Raw genomic sequence first — 21,064 nt, 5'->3', positions numbered from 1 at the left:
AGCTTTCCCCCCCCCAATTAAGAACAAAATGTACACTTTTCCTTGTTCTCCGTCCTAGTACTCACTGACATTGTTGTGCTTTCTTTCACATCTGACTTTGATTTGGGCTGTAGATTTGGCTGTACAGGGATGTAAGTACCACTATATGTGAATAACAGCATCCTGTTATGACTATTTAATATAGCAAACATTCTCAGTTGTGTTACTCTTCTAATTTTTATTACTAGATATATGTGCATGCCTCATTTAATTAATCCCATTTATATATCTGGTCTTTTAAATGTTCCTTTGTGTTAATAATTTATGTTTGTACCTGTATTTTAAAAGTTAGATAGTCCTATAGTGCAGTCATGAAAACCATCAGCTAAACCAGCTGACCTTATCTGTTAAAGAAAAAATCGCATTTTGCTTGAATATTATTTTTGTTTGCTTTGGTCAGTAGCTTTTATTTTGCATTCCATTTTCATGTGAGAAGCTGGATAGTTTGGTGTATAGTGCTGCTTCTGAAGACACCTGGTTATGATACGAAAGGGGTTCTTGATGGTGGTGAATTGTCTCCTTTTGTTAAAGGGAGTCCAGTCATGATCACTTTTCTTATGGGCTGGGGACAATTCAGTAATGGTATATATAGTATATACACAAACATATATATTTAGAGACATAGGTTGTATCCACTGACGTTGTCCCATTAGCACAAGGAGTTTCTCTCCTTTTTTCTTTCCCCTGCCCCCACACCTTTTGTTCTGGGTGTTCACACAACTCATAATGTGTGCTTCATGATTCCACCAGAGATTATGTCTTGGACAAGTATGGACATGTTTTGGAGACACAAAATATATATCTATTCGAAAGAAACAAATGGATATAAGGTGGGGAAGGGTTTGGATATGATTTCACTGAAACTAGGTGAAAATTGGAGATTAGGCAATTTATAGTGCAATCCGCACCATGCCTACTCAGAAGTAGGTCTTGTTGAATTTGGTATGGCTTACTCCCAGGCAAATAGGGTTCAGATTTTAGCCTCAGTCACAGTGGAGATCCATTAAATCTAAGCGTGACTAAATCCAATACAACAAATGTTAAGACCCATGAATGTGGTATGCCTTACTAGGAAATGACTCAGCAGTTTGTTGTTGAGAAGTGTCAATATAAAATTTGTGGCTTTGCTGATAAATTTGCAGAAGTATTGTTCTCTGAAATGGAAGTCATTGGCCTAGCACATGCAACTCACTCTAATTTTTAGGGACCTTTGCATGAAGTCCTCTTATTAAAACCGTCACAGGTTCTTGGTTAAATGCAGAGGGACACAATTCTGTCTAAGGAAACAGAAATGTTATTTTACAAGCATATACAAAACGGAACTAATTAATTTATTACAACAAAATTTTAAATTGTGCACTAAAATAAATTCATAAACATATAAACTATTTGAATATCAAGTTCTCTTTGGGTGTTCATTTCACAGCAGCAATTTCCCAGCTCAAGCAATTCAATAGAATGTGTTTCATATGAGGAAAATTACACAAAGTATTTTTAAGAACAAAAATAATACATAATAATTATTGAGGGAACATTGGAGAAGAAGGTGTTTACAGGAGCTTGAGCACTGCATATAAGGCTCATATCTCACATTTGTATACAAGGGGATATAGGTACTTTTCCTTGCAAGCCAGCACTACTAAATTGCTTACTTCTTCTTACAATGCTGTGCCATTCTATTAACAAAAAATGGCACTTGGAAATAATTTCCATGGGTTCTGGTTATTATTACTTTTTTGTAGTTTTAATACACTGAATAGTGTGGAGCTCTTTCCAATGTTTGAAAATGATAGAGTAGAAAAAATTCAGTAGTACTATATGTGCATGTGTATATACATGTCTTTATATAAAGTATTATATATGCACACAATTTGTTTTAATTCTAAAATTTGGTTTATATAACTGCACAAACTTTTTTTACAACATTGCATGTAGATTTTGAATTTGTGCACACATACACATTGTCCAGCTCTAACATTCAGCTCTTCTGCTTGTTATTTATGGCTCTAATATTTTTTGCGCATTCATAGTGGAAGTTAGTTTTTGCTAATTAAGTGTGTTTGTTTCGCGGCTTATTATATGGAGCAGCAAACAGAACTATTTCAGTCATAAAAAGTGAAGGCAAAGTGTATAGTTTCAACACTGAACTAATGCTAGCAGAGATCCAGTTGTAGATTTCACATGACACCTATCAGGAAGCATTGATCTAATATTACGTAAAGTACATGTTGTATTAGGTTATATGAAATTTCCATCCAGTCTTAAGCACATTCACTCAGAAATGAAACCATTTGAAATCAATTGGACTTCATTTCTCTTCCAGCACTTTACTTGGAAGTTTTTTTATTTTAAAAAAATAGTTGAAACTAGGCAATATAGCTGACCAGCTACGACTACCATATGTTGAAAAGGATGCCTACAAATGTCTTGGGTGTGCCTTCATTTTCCCTACTGGATTCTACTTTCAAAGCTAATAATAGTCCATTGTAGAAATCAACTTATTTTGCTGTTTCAGGGATACCAAAGGCCAAGTCACTACATCGCAACCCAAGGTAAGAGTTTGCCAGAGTATCTGTCATTTTGGACAGTATCTGAAGGGTTACTCCAGCCATTGTGTGGCAGGTTGTGAGAGCATGCTTCTACTCCTAACCCTACTCCATGCCACAAAAACCTGACCTGGAGAAAGGCTGCCGCATGACCCCTGGCTAGCAACAATGCTCTGCACAGCAAAAAAGAGACACCACAAGGTTTCTCCTGTTGGATTAGGAGCCTTCTGCTGCATGTTACCCCTTGTGCCAAAGTGTGGGGGGGGTAGTTTGGCGAGAGGGGTGGAGGGTTGCTTGTTTGAGTGTTTCAGTTGGTACATTTGAACAGTTTGGTTTATTTTCAGGGCAAACCCCTTCTCTAATTGCGGTGAATGTGGGGCTCTCTATTGGAGTAATGGATCCTTGTTTCTCTTTTCTGTTTTTTACACCTATATCAACTCGGTAATAGTTACAACCAGGCAGAATAATCATGAAAGAAAGATAATTTGCCTCAAAGAAGCAAGGCTTCTGCCTTATCTGAAGTGTCTCCCTTGTCATAGCAAAAGCTCTTATTAATAATTTGGGGCATAATTAATTTAAGGTTATCATTTCTGGATAATATAATGAAGCATTAACCATTACTGCAGTGAATTTTGCCCCATTAAGCTTGAAGAGATTTCTATCTCTTCAGTGCTTAGCTGAACCCCTGGAACCCATTTTACAATAGGAGGACCTTGAAAATAATAGCTAACTAAAATGGAGCCTAAGTATTTTAAGTAATTTAGCATCTCAGATTATAATTGTGTGAGCTATATAAAATTAAGTACTATTAAATACTGTTGGTTAAGTTTCATCTAATATAGTTGCACCTAATGCTTGCTGCAAAATGTTTACTATAGACCACTGTAGGTACAAGTAACAAAATAGAGATGCAGCTGTTTGATCGGCTTAAGAATTTCATAGCAAAGTGTCTGTAAAGATCCATTTGCTTGTCATTTACTCCTGAGGGGGAAACCCACAACAAAACCCCACAACTCTAGCTGTGTTCAAAATGTAAGCACAGATGCTGTTTCCAACTTTTTTGTCGCTTAGTTTAGGCCTAATGTACTAGCTAACAATTTTTATTTTATTTAGTGCTGTCTTTTCCTTAGAACATAAAAATAGCCCTGCAGAAATGGACCAAAGGCCAGTCTTGTCCAACATCCTATTTCCCACAGTGGCCAATTCAGTGTCTAGAGAAAGCACACATGGAGGACATGGGTACAATAATTCTTGCCTGCTGCTGCTTCCTAGCAGCTATTTTTTCAGTTATACACTATCTTGAACCTGTCCTGACTAGTAGTCATTGATGGTGTTACCCTACATTAATTTAAGAAGGGGATATAAATTTATTAGAATTAGAATCGAAGCAGGGCTTATTAAGTTAAGGTACTAGACTGAAACTTAAGGGGCCTCTGCCAATGAAATTCATCCTATGGGGGAACAGGATGGCTGGATTTTAATTAACTGCAAAGTTCTATCATGGACAGACCTTGAGGTTCTGTTGTCTGTAATAAAATGACAGCAGGAGAGCAGGACAAATAGAGTTTTCCGTAAAGACTATGATAAGATGACTTTTCATGTGCTAATGAACCCATATTAAAATTACTGATTTTTAGTACTTCAGTGTTTTCTTGCATAATGCCAAGTTGAAGAGTCTTAATGCCTAATAATCTGGTTTAAGTGAGATACTTAAGCACTAATGAAACATAAGTTATAAATGTGCAGTGGTCTGGGGAGGATTACTGGAGTCCTTCATACCTAAGGAAATAACTGGCAGGTATTTTAGAGATCAGTGGTTGGTAGTTACTTTACATTTATTTAAGAGCATTTTCTTTTCAGGTCCAGTCCATGAAACGGTGTACGATTTCTGGAGAATGATATGGCAGGAACAATCTGCGTGTATTGTTATGGTTACAAATTTAGTTGAGGTTGGACGGGTAAGTAGTACCTTAGAAAGCGCTGAAACCTTAGGAAACACATTGAACACTGTAAATGTTTTGCTAATGAAAACTGAATCAGTGCTTTTGAAACAAAGGCACCAGAATTTGAAATGAAAGATGCCAGAGCAGATTACCATCTCCCTAGATGAGAACCAGGAACCCTACTGAACTTGTTCTCCCTTATTCATATGTTTGTAACATGTCAAAGGGCTTGTGTGCTTAAAATCCAGCACGCATATCTCCATTTTCTTGATTGGTATATGTTGTATATCAATCATGTGATTTAGATTGAGTCACATTATGTGTACACCTATGTATAAGCACACCAAGGGCCTAGAGATGAGATAAGTGTATATGGGGCAAGAAACCACAATATCATTTTCCCCCTATGAACTTGTTCACCAAAGCATTAATCAACTATAGCATGTCTTGAAGTGCACAAATGATAAAGTATTGGATTAATGAAGAGAATTGAGTGTAGCTCCAAGTCCAACACTATCTGACCAGTTTGCTAAAGACTTTGTGATTATATACCATTGTGCTATACTCTTCCTGAAGACCCTAAACTGTATTTCAGCCTTTCTCTGCTTATTGTATTGACATACAAATAAAAGATGGACATTTGATGGTGTAAGTTAGAAAAAATGGAGAAATGGTTCTGAAAACAACAAAAAAAGATTGTGATAAAATGAAATACGTAGGTAAACACTGTTCCTTTTTAAAGAAAAAAAGGTAACATCTGATGTAGCCAGGGTTAAAAAAAAGAAAAAAAGAACACTTGATTAGAGTAAGGGAACAATACTATCTTCAAAAAAGCCAGTGTAAAATGCAAGCAAGTATAATTTAAACCAGAGTAAGGTTGTATCAGATCCAAACCCCATTCAGTTGCAGAACTTCTGCTGCTGCTGCTGCTTTGTTCTTCCTTGCTTAAGCCTAGCAGAGGGAAAACAAGCCTGTAAGATAGCCTTTTATACTGAGTTGCAAGGTCAGGTGACTGAGCTAAATGGGCTTAGTACCCAATCTAAATCCTCCCTCTCTGCTCCTACCCCAGGATGAGATTATGCTTGGCTCAACTGGGATTGGGGATTTAGCTCCAGTTGAACCAGGCATCAGCCTACTGAGCTGGAAATCCGCTGCATCCTAAGCTACTCACCCCAGGAGATCTTGCTGTAGGATCACCCCCTAAAACTTGATTCCTTTATTTCTGAAGCATCTTCATTGGCTATTTCATTCATGTAATGGCATATATATTATTGTATTACTAGGCAGAATTAATAAGACGTTGAACGTGTCCCATTTTTTCGTGCATTTGCCTGCCTTGGTTTGGAGATTTTTCAAAACTTTCCTTGCAGGTTAAATGCTACAAGTATTGGCCTGATGACACTGAAGTGTATGGGGACTTCAAAGTTACTTGTGTGGAAGTAGAACCGCTGGCTGAATATGTGGTCAGGACATTTACCCTTGAAAGGGTAAGTATATCTAAAACTATTATGTATACAAAATGTATTGCAAGTTGGTGCTATGATCATATATGCCATATGATTGTCCTGCCAATACTTCTGTCCCTTACAATCCCTTATCTACATCCATTAACAACTCACGTGTTGACTTCTTTATCCTCATATGAATTCATTTTGCCTATCTTCTCTTTAAAATATGTCTCAAACTATTTTGCCACCAGGTTACATTATGTTGTTATGTTACAATTTATTTCTATGCTAACTTTGGGGCAAAAAAGGCCCCCAGAGCAGCTCACAAAATGTAATACTTACATAATAGTCCCTATTATGTGGGTGGTGCTGTGGTCTAAACCACTGAGCCTCTTGGGCTTGCCGATCAGAAGGTTGGCAGTTCAAATCCGCGTGATAGGGTGAGCTCCCGTTGTTCTGTCCTAGCTTCTGCCAACCTAGCAGTTCTAAAATATATCAGTACAAGTAGATAAATAGGTACTGCTGCGGTGGGAAGGTAAACGGCATTTCCTTGCAGTCTGGCACTCGTCATGGTGCTCCATGCGCCAGTAGTGGTTTAGTCATGCTGGCCACATGACCCGGAAAGCTGTCTGTGGACAAATGCCAGCTCCCTCGGCCTGAAAAGCATAATGAGCACCGCACCGAATAATTGCCTTTGACTGGACTTAACCATCCAGGGGTCCTTTACCTTTTTTACTTACATAATACTTTGGTTAAACCAAATGTAAGCATTTTGTTATCTAAGCTGTATTATGGAGTTTTTACTAGTCCCTTATAGTAATGCATAATGAGTTTCATTTGTTGATTCATTCCTTGGCTGCATTCAGCGAGTGAGACCAGTAACTATGACACTTGGCTTAGTGTTGAATCCCAACCAGTGATTGTATTTTGTTTCACTCAGAACAAACCATGATCAAAGGCTTTAAAGTCTGAACTTGATGAACTGTAGTTTGTTTAAACTCAAGTTAATGAACAAATCAGAGTCTGAAACTATGGTTTGATCCTAGCTTGTTTGCACTAGAGTTCAAAGAAACCACAACTCCTAAAGTTTGGATTTAATGGGGAAATTAGCTGCTTTTAGAAATGGAAGCATATGCTTCTGATCTCCTTGTTGCTGCAACAGAGGAGAGGAAGGGAGGGGGACTGTGGAAGTTTACAATCCTCACTACTTTTTATTTCCATCATTACGCAAGTTGCGTATTATTCACCTGCATTTGTTTTATTTTCACTTTTTATTTTGGAGCATTTATTTTAATCATCATTCTGTCTTCCATGAAGTACCTTGTAGCTCTGTGATGAGGCCAGGTCAGTTACTCTAGTGTAAAGCTTCATGCATTTCTAATGTAGTCTTGTCATTTATGTACTATTTCAGTTAAGTCTTTAACTCCTCAGGACTGCTTTCCTTAAGAATAGTTTTGCACTGTCGTCTTTACTTCCATGCTAGCACATGTGTTTCATGCTTAGCTTCTTGGGAAAGCCTTTTCATATGCTGTTGTGATTTTTTAATACATGCCGCATTGGCTCTATAAATGTACAATTTTCAAGATACGACGAGAAAATAGTGCCGCATTCAATATTATATTGGGTTTATGAAGGAAGCTGATAAAGATCAACTGACAGATTATATTTATAGTCGCACATAAATTCAATTGCAGAAGTCCCATTTTAAGCAACAGTTGTCACATTTTTGGCTTAGAATACTAACAAAAATGTTTATTGATTCTGGTAGATGTTGTGCTTGTCTCAAAATTCAATATTTTGATTTGAATGTCTTCCCTGCTCCCTAATCCATCAGATGAACAAAAAATATTGTCTGCTTTTTGTTTTTCGATTTCGACAGAGAGGTTACAATGAAATCCGTGAAGTTAAACAGTTCCACTTTACTGGCTGGCCAGATCACGGTGTCCCTTACAATGCAACAGGCCTTCTTTCATTCATACGCCGTGTTAAACTCTCCAATCCTCCTAGTGCCGGGCCTATTGTTGTGCATTGCAGGTGTGTAGAGAAGAGGTAGATGCACTTTCTATAACTTCTCAATGTGTGCATGAACTGTAGTCTCCTGTGAAGTTGTCTTAGTGTGACACTGTGTGATTCAGTCTTTGTTTACTTTTCTTAACTTGGTTTATTCCTTCTCAACTGTCACTTTAATAGACATAGCTTAATGATACTATTGCCCAATGTCCAGGCTTCCTGATTGCCCTACTCAGTCAGTTTCTATTTTATGTTGTCTAAAGTTTTCAGCTACATTGAGGTATGAATATGGTTTGGATAGATGGGGAAAAAATTCTGTTGATTATCTCAACTTCTTCTGGAAATGCAAGTGAATGAAGGCACACAAGAACACATCAGTATTGCCCAACTACTACTTCTTCTTCTTCTTCTTCTTCTTCTTCTTCTTCTTCTTCTTCTTCTTCTTCTTCCCAGTTTAGTACTAATACTGTTATTATTACTACTACAACTACCACAAAAGAAAGGGTTCTTAGAATAGAGTGTGTGCCTATATAATGACTAGGATTTTTAATTTGTTAGGGGGAGTTGTGATTTTAAGTGCGGAAATACTCTGTAAACCCTTTTCTGAATCGTTCCAGTGCTGGAGCTGGAAGAACTGGCTGTTACATTGTAATTGACATAATGCTGGACATGGCAGAAAGAGAAGGTGTTGTGGACATCTACAATTGTGTCAAAGCATTACGCTCACGCCGCATCAATATGGTACAGACTGAGGTATAGTGCTTCTCCGCTCTTAATAATGGGGGTCCCAGTTCCCTTCTTGGATGTGTTTTGCCTGGGTGTCCTAGAAATAACACAGAACCTTGCTTCTATCAGGACACTCCACTAAGCAAGAATGAGCAACTGGTGCAGGCCAGAGTACTAATGGGAAGGTGGGCATGAAAGAGGTTTAAAATATTATACAGCTGAACCAGAATGGTTTGTGTGTATATCCCTGCTGATAGTTATTGGCATGTGGAAATGTTCAGAGCATTTATCCAGAGCTATGTATTTTTAATGCTGTTTCCAGTAACAAGCAAATTTGGTCAGCTGGCAGAAACATAAAAATGGAAACACCTCCCCCCAAAAAACATTAAATCTCTGGCTTCAGCAAATTACTGATGCCTTTGCTATTTCTAGATTTAAAAATTTGCCATTCTCAGGAAATCGCCCTGATTAAGTGAATCCTAGTTAAGGAATGGACTGTACTTAAGGCGCTTAAGCAGTATAAAAAATGGATTGAGTTAAGCTTCCTTGAATAAGATTCCTAGTGAGAAGGTATCTAAAAGAGAGATTTTGTGACTTTTAAAAAAATATATTGCTAGACTATTCTTCTGTTCCTTCTTTGGCAGGAGCAGTATATCTTTATTCATGATGCAATTTTGGAAGCCTGCTTATGTGGTGAAACTGCCATCCCTGTCTGTGAATTCAAAGCTGCATATTTTGATATGATTAGAATAGACTCTCAGACAAACTCTTCACATCTCAAAGATGAATTTCAGGTATTTTCAGTTGCTGGTAGCTTTTATATACCAGCATTTTTTAAAATCTTTTTTGCTTCTAGTTATATATAATTTCTCCCAGTTTGTATATCAGATTCACAATCTTTGGCCACCTCCTTGCATTGAGCCTAATATATAACCTAGTTCTTTCTATTATGTGCTTTACAAAGTCATCTATAAATGTGGAGTACAATTGTCTGATTGTAATTGCCACAGGCTGCCAATTTGTTTGAACAGCAGTGACCTTCGGCCTGCCAGGGGTGATTCTGCATTTTAAATAGGTGTGGAACACTTTGCATGAATTTCACACAATGCTTTCTTTTCTTCGTTTTGGGCGGAATGCAGATTGAGAACCAATGCAGATAATTCATTTTCAGTCTCTGCCATGGCTGAAATGCATTACAACTCAAGGAAGGCAAGCCTTTGCTTGTCTCATAGCAGTCCCACCTGGCAATGCTGTTTGGTGCCGAAATCTATTCACGAATCTGTTCTGGTGTGGGGTGAGCTATATTGTACCAAAGATTTCCTCTGCCCTCTAGACCCTGAATTCAGTGACTCCTCGGCTGCAAGCTGAAGACTGCAGCATAGCATGCCTGCCAAGGAATCATGACAAGAACCGCTTTATGGATATGCTGCCACCTGACAGATGTCTGCCTTTCTTAATTACTATTGATGGAGAGAGCAGCAACTATATCAATGCTGCCCTTATGGACGTAAGAACCGTTTCCTTTGTCTATGTAACATGCCTTGAAATGATGGGTCGTAAAGTTGAAAATAAGAATTGCTACTTAAAGCTAGTTAAAGAAATATTTTGGCTTTATCGCAGTGTTTGGTAAAATGGGTTGCACAGTGGTGGTTCTCTTGACTTTCCAATCCGAGTTTTTCATGCTTTCAGTAGCTTGTTGAAATTGAAAATTCACGAAAGAAAACTCTAGAAGGACTTTCATGATTTGTATGTTAATTTGCAGCCAGTTCTAGCAATTTGTCTTTTGCTAATGAGTGCAGTCCCAAGAGAAATAATGGATTATCAAGCAGAACAGTGGAGAAATAATACTCAGTTCAACATCCTGCATAGCTGCTACCATCTGTACATGCAAAGTTTAGTTTGTTTGTATGCCAATACATGTGTCCAATGGGGAAGGTTCATAGTGCCATGGTAGAGCATATAATCTGCATGAAAATGCTTCCAGGTTCAATCACCAAATAAGGCTCACACTCCTGTCAGAAGCCCTGGAGAATCACTGCCAGACATCACTGTAGACAAAGTGAGCCAGATAGCCCTGTGTTCTCTTCCTATATTTAAAGCCTTTCTCCAGTTCCCCAAACAGTTATATATAAATACAATAGAATGTTCAAATAAGTTTCCTAATTTGGGAGATTTTGATATAAAACTTAAACTCCCTTTCTCTCTTTGTTATTCATTATAATTAATTTATGTTACAAACTCTGGCTGTATTTACAACCTTAGCTTCCTTCTACATCTACAAAGAGCCCAAGGCATTGTTTTGTTGTACTTTTAGGTAGTTTCATGGATGTCTTAACAAATTCCCCCTTAACCTAAACAACCTGTGGGGCTCAGAGCCAAAGGTTGATACAATGTGCACTTTCTTGGAAATTAATTCTAATGAAATAAGTAAAGGCTGTCTTTCAAGAAAATATATTGAGGTTTGTGAGGTGTTTTATCTTGTTTTCATATATAATGTTGAGCATGCTCTATGTGCTAGGGAGGGCATGATTGTTTCTGATTGCAATTCCTCTTTTGTTTACTACTTTTCCTTTTCAAAAATGCAGAGCTACAGACAACCTGCTGCTTTCATTGTCACACAGCACCCTCTACCAAACACTGTGAAAGATTTTTGGCGATTAGTATACGACTATGGCTGTACCTCTCTTGTGATGTTAAATGAAGTTGATTTATCACAGGTAAGTTCTTAATGGTAATCTGTAAAACTGTAAAACTGTGGTTTACAGTTAGTGAGACACTGTAAACCACTGATCCCCAAACTGGAATGCTCCAATGTTTTGGACTACAGGGTCCATCATCTATGCCAATCCTGGCTGGGGCTGATGTGACTTGAAATCCAACAATATCTGCAGGGCAGTATATTGAGGAAGGGTGATCTAGAAAAAGATGTAATCAGGTGGTAAAATTTTCCTGGAATGTACCACTTTATACTAGGTTAATAAGGCCTGCATGTACTCTACAATTCTAGATCCACTTATAATCATAGAATACAACACACATCAAAGTAACTAGCACTGCAAACTAATACTAGTCACTTAAATAAATCTTTCTAACCCCAAACAGGCCCTGGTGGCAGCTAATAGTGTTTCTAACTGTATTGATCTATACCTTCCTCCCCAATGGGTACCATGTTAACCAAATATGGGGAACTCTTGGCTCCTTCAGCAAGGTCTGAGGTAATTACATTGCCTCATCCTGCAAATATGGAGCAATACAGTAATGTCTGTCTTGCAGTTGTGCAATCAAGCATTGATTTCTTAACACAAAATACATGTGCAATGCTAGCTATAATTTAATTTTACCTATTAAATATCATGCAGGGCTGTCCACAGTATTGGCCAGAGGAAGGATTGCTGAGATATGGCCCCATCCAAGTGGAATGCATGTCTTGCTCAATGGATTGTGATGTAATAAACAGAATTTTCAGGATATGCAATTTAACAAGGGTAAGCAATATGTTAATGGTTAACACAGGAGTCATGTTTATTTACTTCAACACTAAGTAATACATGCTTTAAAAAATACACACAACTAGCTATGGGTTTTCAAAATAGTTTGAAAAGTCTTCATTTGCACCATGGTGCAATTAAATTGCACTGTAATATACACTAAAGGCACCATGGATTTTTTTTTAAGGTTTACCAATAGTAAATAACAATTAATTTGTGAGTGGTAAAGTGGTGCATTTTATTAAAGTGGTGCAAACAAATATTCATTTATTTCACGATGAGCATTTTAAAAGTTCTCAGATTCTTTCCAAACCACCATTTTCTAATCCAGATTGTTTTCACATCCTTCTGTTTATTTTATTTTTATGTCATCTCCCCTCCATGAGAAATACCGGTACATATTTATTGTAGTCACACAAAGCAGTAGATAACTTTGCTAAACTCATGATTATTACCTAGACATATGGGGGATTGTAGAGTTTAGCATATACTTTGATGCTGAAACTATGGGTCATTCTAACATGCCTTTGTGGGAATCAACAGCTGAGCAATCATGCTTCTCTGGCCTGTACCCTTGGCCAGAGGATATTTTTTCACCCAATGTGGCCTCACCTAGTTAAGTTTCCACAAACATTTTCCCCCAATATCATCTTAACACCCTACAACATCCTTTTTCCAATTGCATTTTTGTTTTACACTCAGCCTGATTAAAACTGTGAATGCTTGCTTACCTTGAAGCTTTTAAACTGGTCTTAATAAAGCTATTACTCTGCTGAAACTTTTGGATTTTCTATAATGGTTACTTGTGATTGTTGAAGTTGTTTATTCTCATCAGCCACAGGAAGGCTATCTGATGGTACAGCAGTTCCAGTATTTGGGATGGGCATCTCACAGGGATGTGCCAGGCTCCAAACGGTCGTTCCTGAAGTTAATTCTTCAGGTTGAAAAGTGGCAAGAAGAATGTGAAGAAGGAGAAGGCAGAACTATAATTCATTGTCTGTAAGTGTGGTATAGCATTTTCACCCTTAAATCTAATTATCTCCATGCTGTGAACTGGCTTCCATACCTTTACTATAGAGGAAGGATAGACTCCTATTATTTTCCAAATCAATTTTTCTATTTAATGCAATCTTTTTCAAAGGTTATCCTAGAGTTCAGTGATTGCCATGAATCTGCAACTAAATGCTAATTAAAAGGGTTAGAAGTACATATGTGAGGTTTCAAATGCTCCATCTGTGCAAGCATATCAGTTTGCCAGATTGAATTATCTCCTCCTCCTGTGCAGCTCTGGGGGTTCTCCTGACCAAGTCAATTTCAGGACAGAAGGGAGAAGCCCTGTTGCATGAGCAGAAACCCTTGAGCAGGGCTTCCAATTGTTAGGTAAACCCCACCCAATAAAAATCAATGAATGTCACTAAGTGGATTCCTAGCCATGTCTACTCAGGAGTAAAGACTAGTGTATTCATTGAGGCTTACTCCCAACTAAGTGGGTTAAAGTTGTAACTTTATAACTTAGTCAGATACAACCATTTAAACCTTTCTTTCTTTTTTCTGCTCAGGAATGGTGGTGGACGAAGTGGAATGTTCTGTGCCATAGGCATAGTGGTGGAAATGCTTAAAAGGCAAAATGTCATCGATGTTTTCCATGCGGTAAAAACTTTGCGGAACAGTAAGCCAAACATGGTAGAAACACCGGTAAGTTTGTCGATCTGGAATGTTACAGACAAAAATAATACTTTTAAAAAAGTATTGCCAAACAAAGTCTCATAGATAGAAATGTTCTCTGTGGAGAGAAAAAACAACTGGGACTATAAGAACACAGTTGCATCCTGCATTGTAGATCCTGTATTGGGTCAGACAAAATACTCTCCAAGTTCCTTTCCCTCCTTTATCAGAAACCTATTATGATACATTCACATCCAAGCATAACCCCCCATTTCCCCCCATTTACTGAATGCCTGTGAAAATGGAATGCATTTTGCCACCTCTGAAGGATGTCTCGCTTTGGGAAATCTCTGTTAAGATTGTGGTTACACCTTACTCATTGAAACATCTCAAAGTTCACTTCCTGTGTGATTTGGTATACAGTGTCAGGAAGCTATCACAATCTATAATCTACAGATGACACGATACCTTGGGAGAGAAGAAGAGAGAAAGTAGCTCTAAGGCAGGGGTGGGCAACCTACAGTCCTCCACCTAGTTTCAAAAGCCCTCTGGCAGGAGTAATCTGTTCCTGCTGAATCAACAAACATTGAGAGAAAGAGAGAAAAAGCATAGTGGCCCCTGCCATCACTGGCTTCACGCCTACCCTCCTTTGTTATGAGGACCTTGATTGAATACCTCTGAGGGCTCTCAACAGAAAGGAGGCTGTCCAGAGCCTACAGTAAGGCAACAGGCCAGGCTATAGAGCCAACACCATGCCCTCCAGATGTTGGTGGATTTATCTCCCTTCTGCCCTGACAGTTGGCCATGCTTGCTGGAGCTCATGGGAGTTGGAGCTTAACAGCATCTGGAGGGCAGTATGCTGGCTACTCCTGCTATAGAGAACACAGAGACACAAGTCACTTGCTTACTACTACTACCCATTTTCTCATATAGCTGGTTGAGGTTAAAAGGCTCAGGCTGGAATTCTGTATTTACAGGAAATACAGTTGCCCTACGGCCTTAGCGTTTCTGGAACTTTTCACTTCTTCCTGAAGTCAGCTGTAGGGAGCTAAAGGTCGCTCTTACCCTCCAGTTAGCTCACCCCATGATCTATGCCTTCTAGTCAACCCACAAAAAACACAGTCAAAATCACACATACACACACATATATATGCATATATTCACATGCAAAACACACACACCTAGACCCAAAACAAAGAAAACAGACAAAAGAACCAGGCTACCCCACAAAAAAACAACAACAGTAAGGTAAGACTAGCCCCATCTTAAAAAAAAACAAGCAAACAAACAAAACAGAAAAAGAAGCCAAACTCACCTCAGTCTGTTTGTTTCCTTTTAAACGGAAGGGACAGGTGACCTTGACAGCCCTATTTTGATGCTTTGGGGGAAGGGAGATTTTGTGTGAGGGTTCTGTTCGCGGCAGCCCCATGCACATCGGCAGAGTGCATATAAATGCCTCCTGCCGCCGTTCTGCCTTCTTCCGGGTCCAAAAGGACCCATGTGTCAGTGATCACACATCAATTGGATGCACTTAAAATTGTCACCACCTATAGTAAAACAGAAATAGCTATTAGTATATTAGCTAGTGGGTGGGTTTTTTTTTCTTTTCCCATAGTGTAAGAAAGCAAAAAGGAGTGGAAGGTGCAGGGCACGTCTATGGCAAGGGTCAGCAACCTTTCTCAGCACCGTCCTTCAGACCATGAGGTGGTCCGGACTATATTTTGGGGAAAAAAATGAACGAATTCCTATGCCCCACAAATAACCCAGAGATGCATTTTAAATAAAAGGGCACATTCTACTCATGTAAAAACACGCTGATTCCCAGACCGTCTGCAGGCCAGATTGAGAAGGCGATTGGGCCGCATCCGGATTCCAGGCCTTAGGTTGCCTACCCCTGGTCTATGGGAAGGGTAGGAGGCAATGAGAGCATGAAGCTGTGTCAGATACAGCAAACTAAAAGCTGGGCCATAAGAAGACAACAATTAACATTCTGACCTATCTGGTCACAGTCAGCGCTGTTTCAGTTCTACTGCAGTTTGGTTTACGTTCTCTCGCTGTCTGCTGTGATTAATGGCATAATTAATCCACACCATTTCAATGCAAACGAAATGCAATGTAAACAGAGGGAAACAGTAACTTTGTAGCATGTGTACACTTGAAGAAAAACAAAAACCAATGAATACCAGTCAGCAGGTGCATGCAGAGCTTGTCTGAGACCCGGGTTTGGGAGTTCTGTTAGAACAAAGTTACAAACAAAAAAGCAGCCAGTCCCTGGTGAGGCCCCCTGGCTGGTTTAGCCCTCTGAAGCCCAGGATAAGTCTAACCTGCTGCCTCCCTGCACAGGCCTGCCAATCAGTATATGCTAGATTGGTTTTCCACACTGGACATAGGGCAAACAAGTGAACATCAGCAATTTCTGCTTCTGTCTTCATCAGAATTTCCCCCAACATCCTTAACTAAAGGTAGTAGAGGCTTGGGGTAGGGGGAGAGAAGGTAGATAAAAATGGCTTTTCCCCCTCCCTTCACTTCCAATTACTTACAGGTCCCATCCTGTAGTATTCTCTGCTTGGCTGCTGAATTTCCAAACAGGTTTAAGGACTAGGTGGGTTGTTTTGTTTCCTAAGAGGGCACTTTTAATAAGGCTGTTTTTGATACTTTTGCAATTAAAATCACTTCAGAACATACACAGTGTAATGTAATCAATAAGCTTCTTGCCTAGAATTTCACAGGTTACTATTTAATCTTTAGCACAGAAAATGGAAAAAAATACTAATACTTCATTGCAATCTTGCTCTGTAGTTGCATGTTTTCAGTGTCCCTGTATTATGTAGGTGAACCATCTTGAACACAGCAGCTGTTCAAGCTAGGTGAGGAAGCAAGCCAAGAAAACCCATGTAGCTTTGTTACCTGCCCTACATTTAGCAAGATGATCAGATAACCAAAAAGAACAGGGGGGGGGAGCTTTCAGAAAGCTTTCCCCACTTCCTGCTTACAAGATTAAGTTTCTAGACTTAGGGCTGGGGGATGGGGCAGTGGGAGTGCGAGGGGAATTTCTCTGTCTCTCCCTTTGAGAATGCAGAAAATCTTCATCTTAGTGAGGATCTGAATTTCTTTTCTCCCTGAGAGTGGACCTTGGAGCAAAACACGTATCTCAGAATGCATAACTTTGTACAGTCCAGCTGCGAACTCTTGCTGTACATCTCTACTTACCAACAGATTGAAATTGAAATTCTTAGATATTTGACCTTACAGAGCTCCCTGTCATAACGGGAAAAGCTGGACTTTGGTTCCTTTCAGTTTAGCAGCAGAGATGTTTGTTAATGGCTGGATGCTGTTTGACTTTGTGAAATGAATGTTGTCCATGATGAGGCGGTAAAGTTCTTCAAACTGATTAATGAAAACTGTTTGTTTTCTATCTGGTAGAGTAGCTGAAAGAATCACAGGGATGCAAACCATTAGTCACAAGGAGATTCCTAGACCATCTTGCTTTAAGATGCATCTCAAGCTATAGCAGCAACACATACACCTAAGCATTACAAAAAAATAAATTCATATCAAAGTAAAGTCTTGATACTGTCAAAGCAAATCATGCAGTTTTAAGGAATGTCACTTCTTATCTCATTTTATTTATTTATTTATTGCATGATCTGACTGACTCTTTGCATTCCTCCCCTTAGGAGCAATATCGTTTCTGCTACGACGTTGCACTTGAGTACCTCGAATCATCTTAGTCAGAAAAGGGTGGATGCAATCAAGTGAACCAAATAATAAGAAATTCAATAAACTGTTTTGGCATCAGCTGTTGAACCTGTGAAGAAAGATTTTAGTGAAGAGGGAGACTTAATTTTTAAATGCAAAAGTATTTTTCTTAATAAATGGTGTATCTTAATTATATATAAATATATATATAAAGAACTGTTTCTATGCCTGTACACAGTATGAACATATAGTGCCACAAAAATAAAGAAGAGCAGAGGCAGAGCACGTCTGCTGTTCGAGGTAGGATTTTTCCAGTGTTTGTATATTCAGTTGTTTCTCGGTTACACTAGAACCACCATCTGTTGCATGTATCTATTCTAGTCAACATTTTATTTTCCTTTCGTTCTTAATTTGATAAACTGTTAAAAAGTAAAACAAAACTGTGCAGATTGATAGTCTCTATAGGTTTCATGTGTTGCAAGAAAATATATATATATAGATATATATGTATGATAACTGGCTTATTTTGTTTTAATGTGCAATGACAGCCTGATCAAAGTTCTTTATAAAGAAATCTAAACATAAGCCAAAGACTCAAGTGTAAATATGTCAATATGGAGGGGGGAAAGCACATTGTATTTATTGTTTACTGACATTCCTTTTATGATGGCTGAACAAAACCATTCTTTCTCAAAAAAGCTTTTTTTTGTGCTGAAATCAAGTGTAAGCAATTTTTGTAGCTTATTTTTTGTATGTTTCTGTGAAAGTAGAGAAAGAGAGAGACTTTTAATAGGTAGACCAGAAAACACTGCTATGGTGATTTGTTGTTGTTGTTGTTGTATACACACTTATGAATGAATCCATGCAAATGACTTTGTTGGAGAAGGTCTAAATCAAAAGTTGACTCAACATGTATAGTACCATCCCAGAGTCTAATAATATGAATCAAATGGCAACTGCACACATATGGCCTTGCTTATGACTTGAACAATGGTGGACATAATTCCATTAATTTTTTTAAAGGAACAAATAGGTTAGTAATAGATGTGTGAAATGCAGAGCAAGAAGAAAGGAATGCTTGGTTTCAAAAACAAACCACATTTCTTTTCATGTTGACAGGCTGGAGGCATCCCAGCCAGCCATGCAACAGAGAAGTGCTTCAATCTAAATTCCTTCTGCAAATACTATTAATGAGAAAATAAACTGCATCCGTAATTTATCAGAAAGGGGATTTTGGTGAAATTCTCATGGATTTGGGTGCGTTTTGTTCTGATTACCTGTTTGTGACCATTCTTTCTTTCATTCTGCAAATCATCTTTCCAGTGGTTTGCATTCTACTGCCTTCTTGGGGGACTGAGTTTCCTGAAAATCTCACAATGTCTTCAAATCAGCTTTCTTATAAGCACAGAAAGGCGGGGCTCTCCACTGTGTGCCTGACTGCTGTTTATCCCCGCCCCAAATTATTTTTACTATACTTTTTATTATTTGTTTTAGTATTTTAAAATTGCAAAGCGTTTGGGTGCTTCGGCAGAAAGGTGGGATATAAATGCAATAAATAAAACAAATAGTAAATTAATGATTTCTTTTAAACACAAAATTAACAAGTTCACTGACCTCAGGCATTCAGCTCGCTTCCCGACTTCCTGTCCTTCAATTAAAGCTCAGGGGAAGAGGTCATCAGATTTTTTTTTCAAAAAAGGAAAACCACAGGGCACTGGAGCAATGTATAATGGAAGCAGATGGGAGCCTGTTTTGCAGCAGAAGAAAAAAAAATTCAAGAAATTGAGATGCTAAGTTTCCACACAGCACTATCCCCTACAAATAACTATAGCGGCATAAATAAATGTTTATTACTGGCAATATACAACTCATTTGTGAGATGACTGGCTGCAGTAAAAACTTTCAGAACACCTTCAGCTGTGCATGCATTTTATCTCCACTGGTTGTCTAGGATTGTGTTGATAGAAGCTTTGTGTTGTGACAAAGCCAAAATGGATTGAATCAATTCAAGATCAAGGTTGTAGTCTTGGTATGCAAACTATCCATGTTTTTACTTTTATCTTCATATGCACATTCTTAAGCCTGGACATATTTTCCTAATGAAAATCATTCCTGTTTCTTGTTGATTTTTTTTATCAAGAGTAAATTACAAGGTGCTTATAAATACTCATGTAAAGAAAGAGTGAATTAAAGAAGTTTTATAAAATGCTGAGTTCATATTATTTCCTGTTTTTACTGCACTAATCATTTTATTTGAAAGCACTGTGTAGCAAAATTGCAACCCTTTTTATTCAAGGTTAATTAATTCAGAATAACAAATTTATCTTAGTAGTGGTGAAACTGTGGTTGTAAAACTGTGGTGGAAATGTGTTAAAAGGTTGTTCCTCTTTGTAAAGCCACCCTAAACATACAGTTTGTTGTTGTTTAGTCATTTAATCGTGTCTGATTCTTCGTGACCCCATGGACCAGAGCACGCCAGGCACTCCTGTCTTCCACTGCCTCCCACAGTTACCTTGGTCCTAACATTGCCTTCCTTTTCATCAGATATAAAACAGAAACCACTTAAGATTTGAAAATGTATTATTTCATATTCACTAAACTCATTCTTGTTTGTCCATAAAGGTGCATATTTGCCCAAACTAGAGTAATGTTCTAATAATGTTCTAGTTACAGGTAGGTAGCCGTGTTGGTCTGCCGTAGTTGAAACAAAATAAAAAAAATACAAGATACAAGAAGAAGAGGTGTGCATGCACACGAAAGCTCATACCAGTAACTAACTTAGTTGGTCTCTAAGGTGCTACTGGAAGGAATTTTTTATTTAGAGTAATGTTCATAACCTTCAATAACTGGACTATTGTGCAAAAAAATACATGTGTGTATATACACACACCCTTTCCACCTCCATTTTAATAGCATACATCTTGAGAGATGGTTCAATATTATCCAATCCTAAAAGTTTCCACATTTATACAACAAGCAAAACTGCACAGGCCAACAGCGCAGTAGTTTGCAAGTAACAAACAATGGCAACCCTCCTGAAAATGTAATTACTTTACAGAAACATAAATTTTAATTAATTTTGGTTGTTCCAGATGGTCTAGAAAGTACAGCAATTCATCTTTTAGTAAAATATTATGTACTTCATAGTATCATATTCCTTAGTATAGCCAGTGCTTGATCATAATAAGCACTGTCAGGTGGGACTTTACAAAATCTATAAGGATACAGTTTATATCACTTTTTTTTTTACTGCCATTATCAGAAGTTCATTTATCAAACAGATAAAAATGTCAACAGAGTCTGGCATAATGTCCCTACCATACGTGTCCAAGTGTTGATCCTACCAGTTTGCCTGTCCATTGGTTACTGCCTTTGGCATATCCACTTTTTATATTCCTTCACACAACTTTTACTTTATGATCCTTACTGAAATTGGGGGCTGGGGTATAAGAGTGATTGCCCAGTTTCCCATTGTGTAGTTCCAAACATTGCAGTGGTTC

General features: G+C 38.2%; 1 protein-coding gene and 2 long non-coding RNA genes across 19 annotated transcripts in view; 1 reads left to right on the top strand and 2 right to left on the bottom strand.

The window, feature by feature from the left end:
- Positions 1-19,995, top strand: part of PTPRK (protein tyrosine phosphatase receptor type K) — a 333,584-nt gene extending 313,589 nt beyond the window's left edge. For 6 of the 15 annotated variants that reach the window (XM_080999492.1, XM_080999499.1, XM_080999493.1 and 3 more), the window contains 13 exons: positions 114-131; positions 2,555-2,591; positions 4,446-4,543; positions 5,899-6,015; positions 7,856-8,025; positions 8,604-8,739; positions 9,357-9,506; positions 10,046-10,219; positions 11,298-11,429; positions 12,072-12,197; positions 13,036-13,199; positions 13,760-13,895; positions 17,543-19,995. In XM_080999492.1, the coding sequence (XP_080855618.1) occupies positions 114-131; positions 2,555-2,591; positions 4,446-4,543; positions 5,899-6,015; positions 7,856-8,025; positions 8,604-8,739; positions 9,357-9,506; positions 10,046-10,219; positions 11,298-11,429; positions 12,072-12,197; positions 13,036-13,199; positions 13,760-13,895; positions 17,543-17,596 (1,512 nt within the window). In that variant the 3' untranslated portion in view covers positions 17,597-19,995. The remainder of the gene's footprint in view (positions 1-113; positions 132-2,554; positions 2,592-4,445; positions 4,544-5,898; positions 6,016-7,855; positions 8,026-8,603; positions 8,740-9,356; positions 9,507-10,045; positions 10,220-11,297; positions 11,430-12,071; positions 12,198-13,035; positions 13,200-13,759; positions 13,896-17,542) is intronic. The other 9 variants (XM_080999496.1, XM_080999486.1, XM_080999494.1 and 6 more) reach the window with 3 other exon arrangements.
- LOC308473925 lies at positions 5,312-12,158 on the bottom strand. Its single transcript, XR_013984408.1, has 3 exons — positions 12,054-12,158; positions 6,319-6,461; positions 5,312-5,479 (listed from the first exon to the last, which is right to left on the bottom strand). It is a non-coding gene; the product is annotated as an uncharacterized lncRNA (long non-coding RNA).
- LOC308473902 lies at positions 13,779-19,306 on the bottom strand. 3 transcript variants are annotated; one of them, XR_013984376.1, is made up of 4 exons: positions 19,179-19,306; positions 17,076-17,293; positions 15,181-15,412; positions 13,779-13,909 (listed from the first exon to the last, which is right to left on the bottom strand). It is a non-coding gene; the product is annotated as an uncharacterized lncRNA (long non-coding RNA). The 3 variants fall into 3 exon arrangements; XR_013984378.1 differs by lacking the exon at positions 13,779-13,909 and adding an exon at positions 13,926-14,333; XR_013984377.1 differs by lacking the exon at positions 15,181-15,412 and having other exon boundaries at positions 13,830-13,909.
- Positions 19,996-21,064: the final 1,069 nt, after the last annotated feature.

Source organism: Podarcis pityusensis (assembly GCF_964106645.2).
Source record: "Podarcis pityusensis genome assembly, chromosome: 3".
NCBI lineage: Eukaryota > Metazoa > Chordata > Lepidosauria > Squamata > Lacertidae > Podarcis > Podarcis pityusensis.
This window is presented reverse-complemented; position numbering and strand designations above follow the sequence as displayed.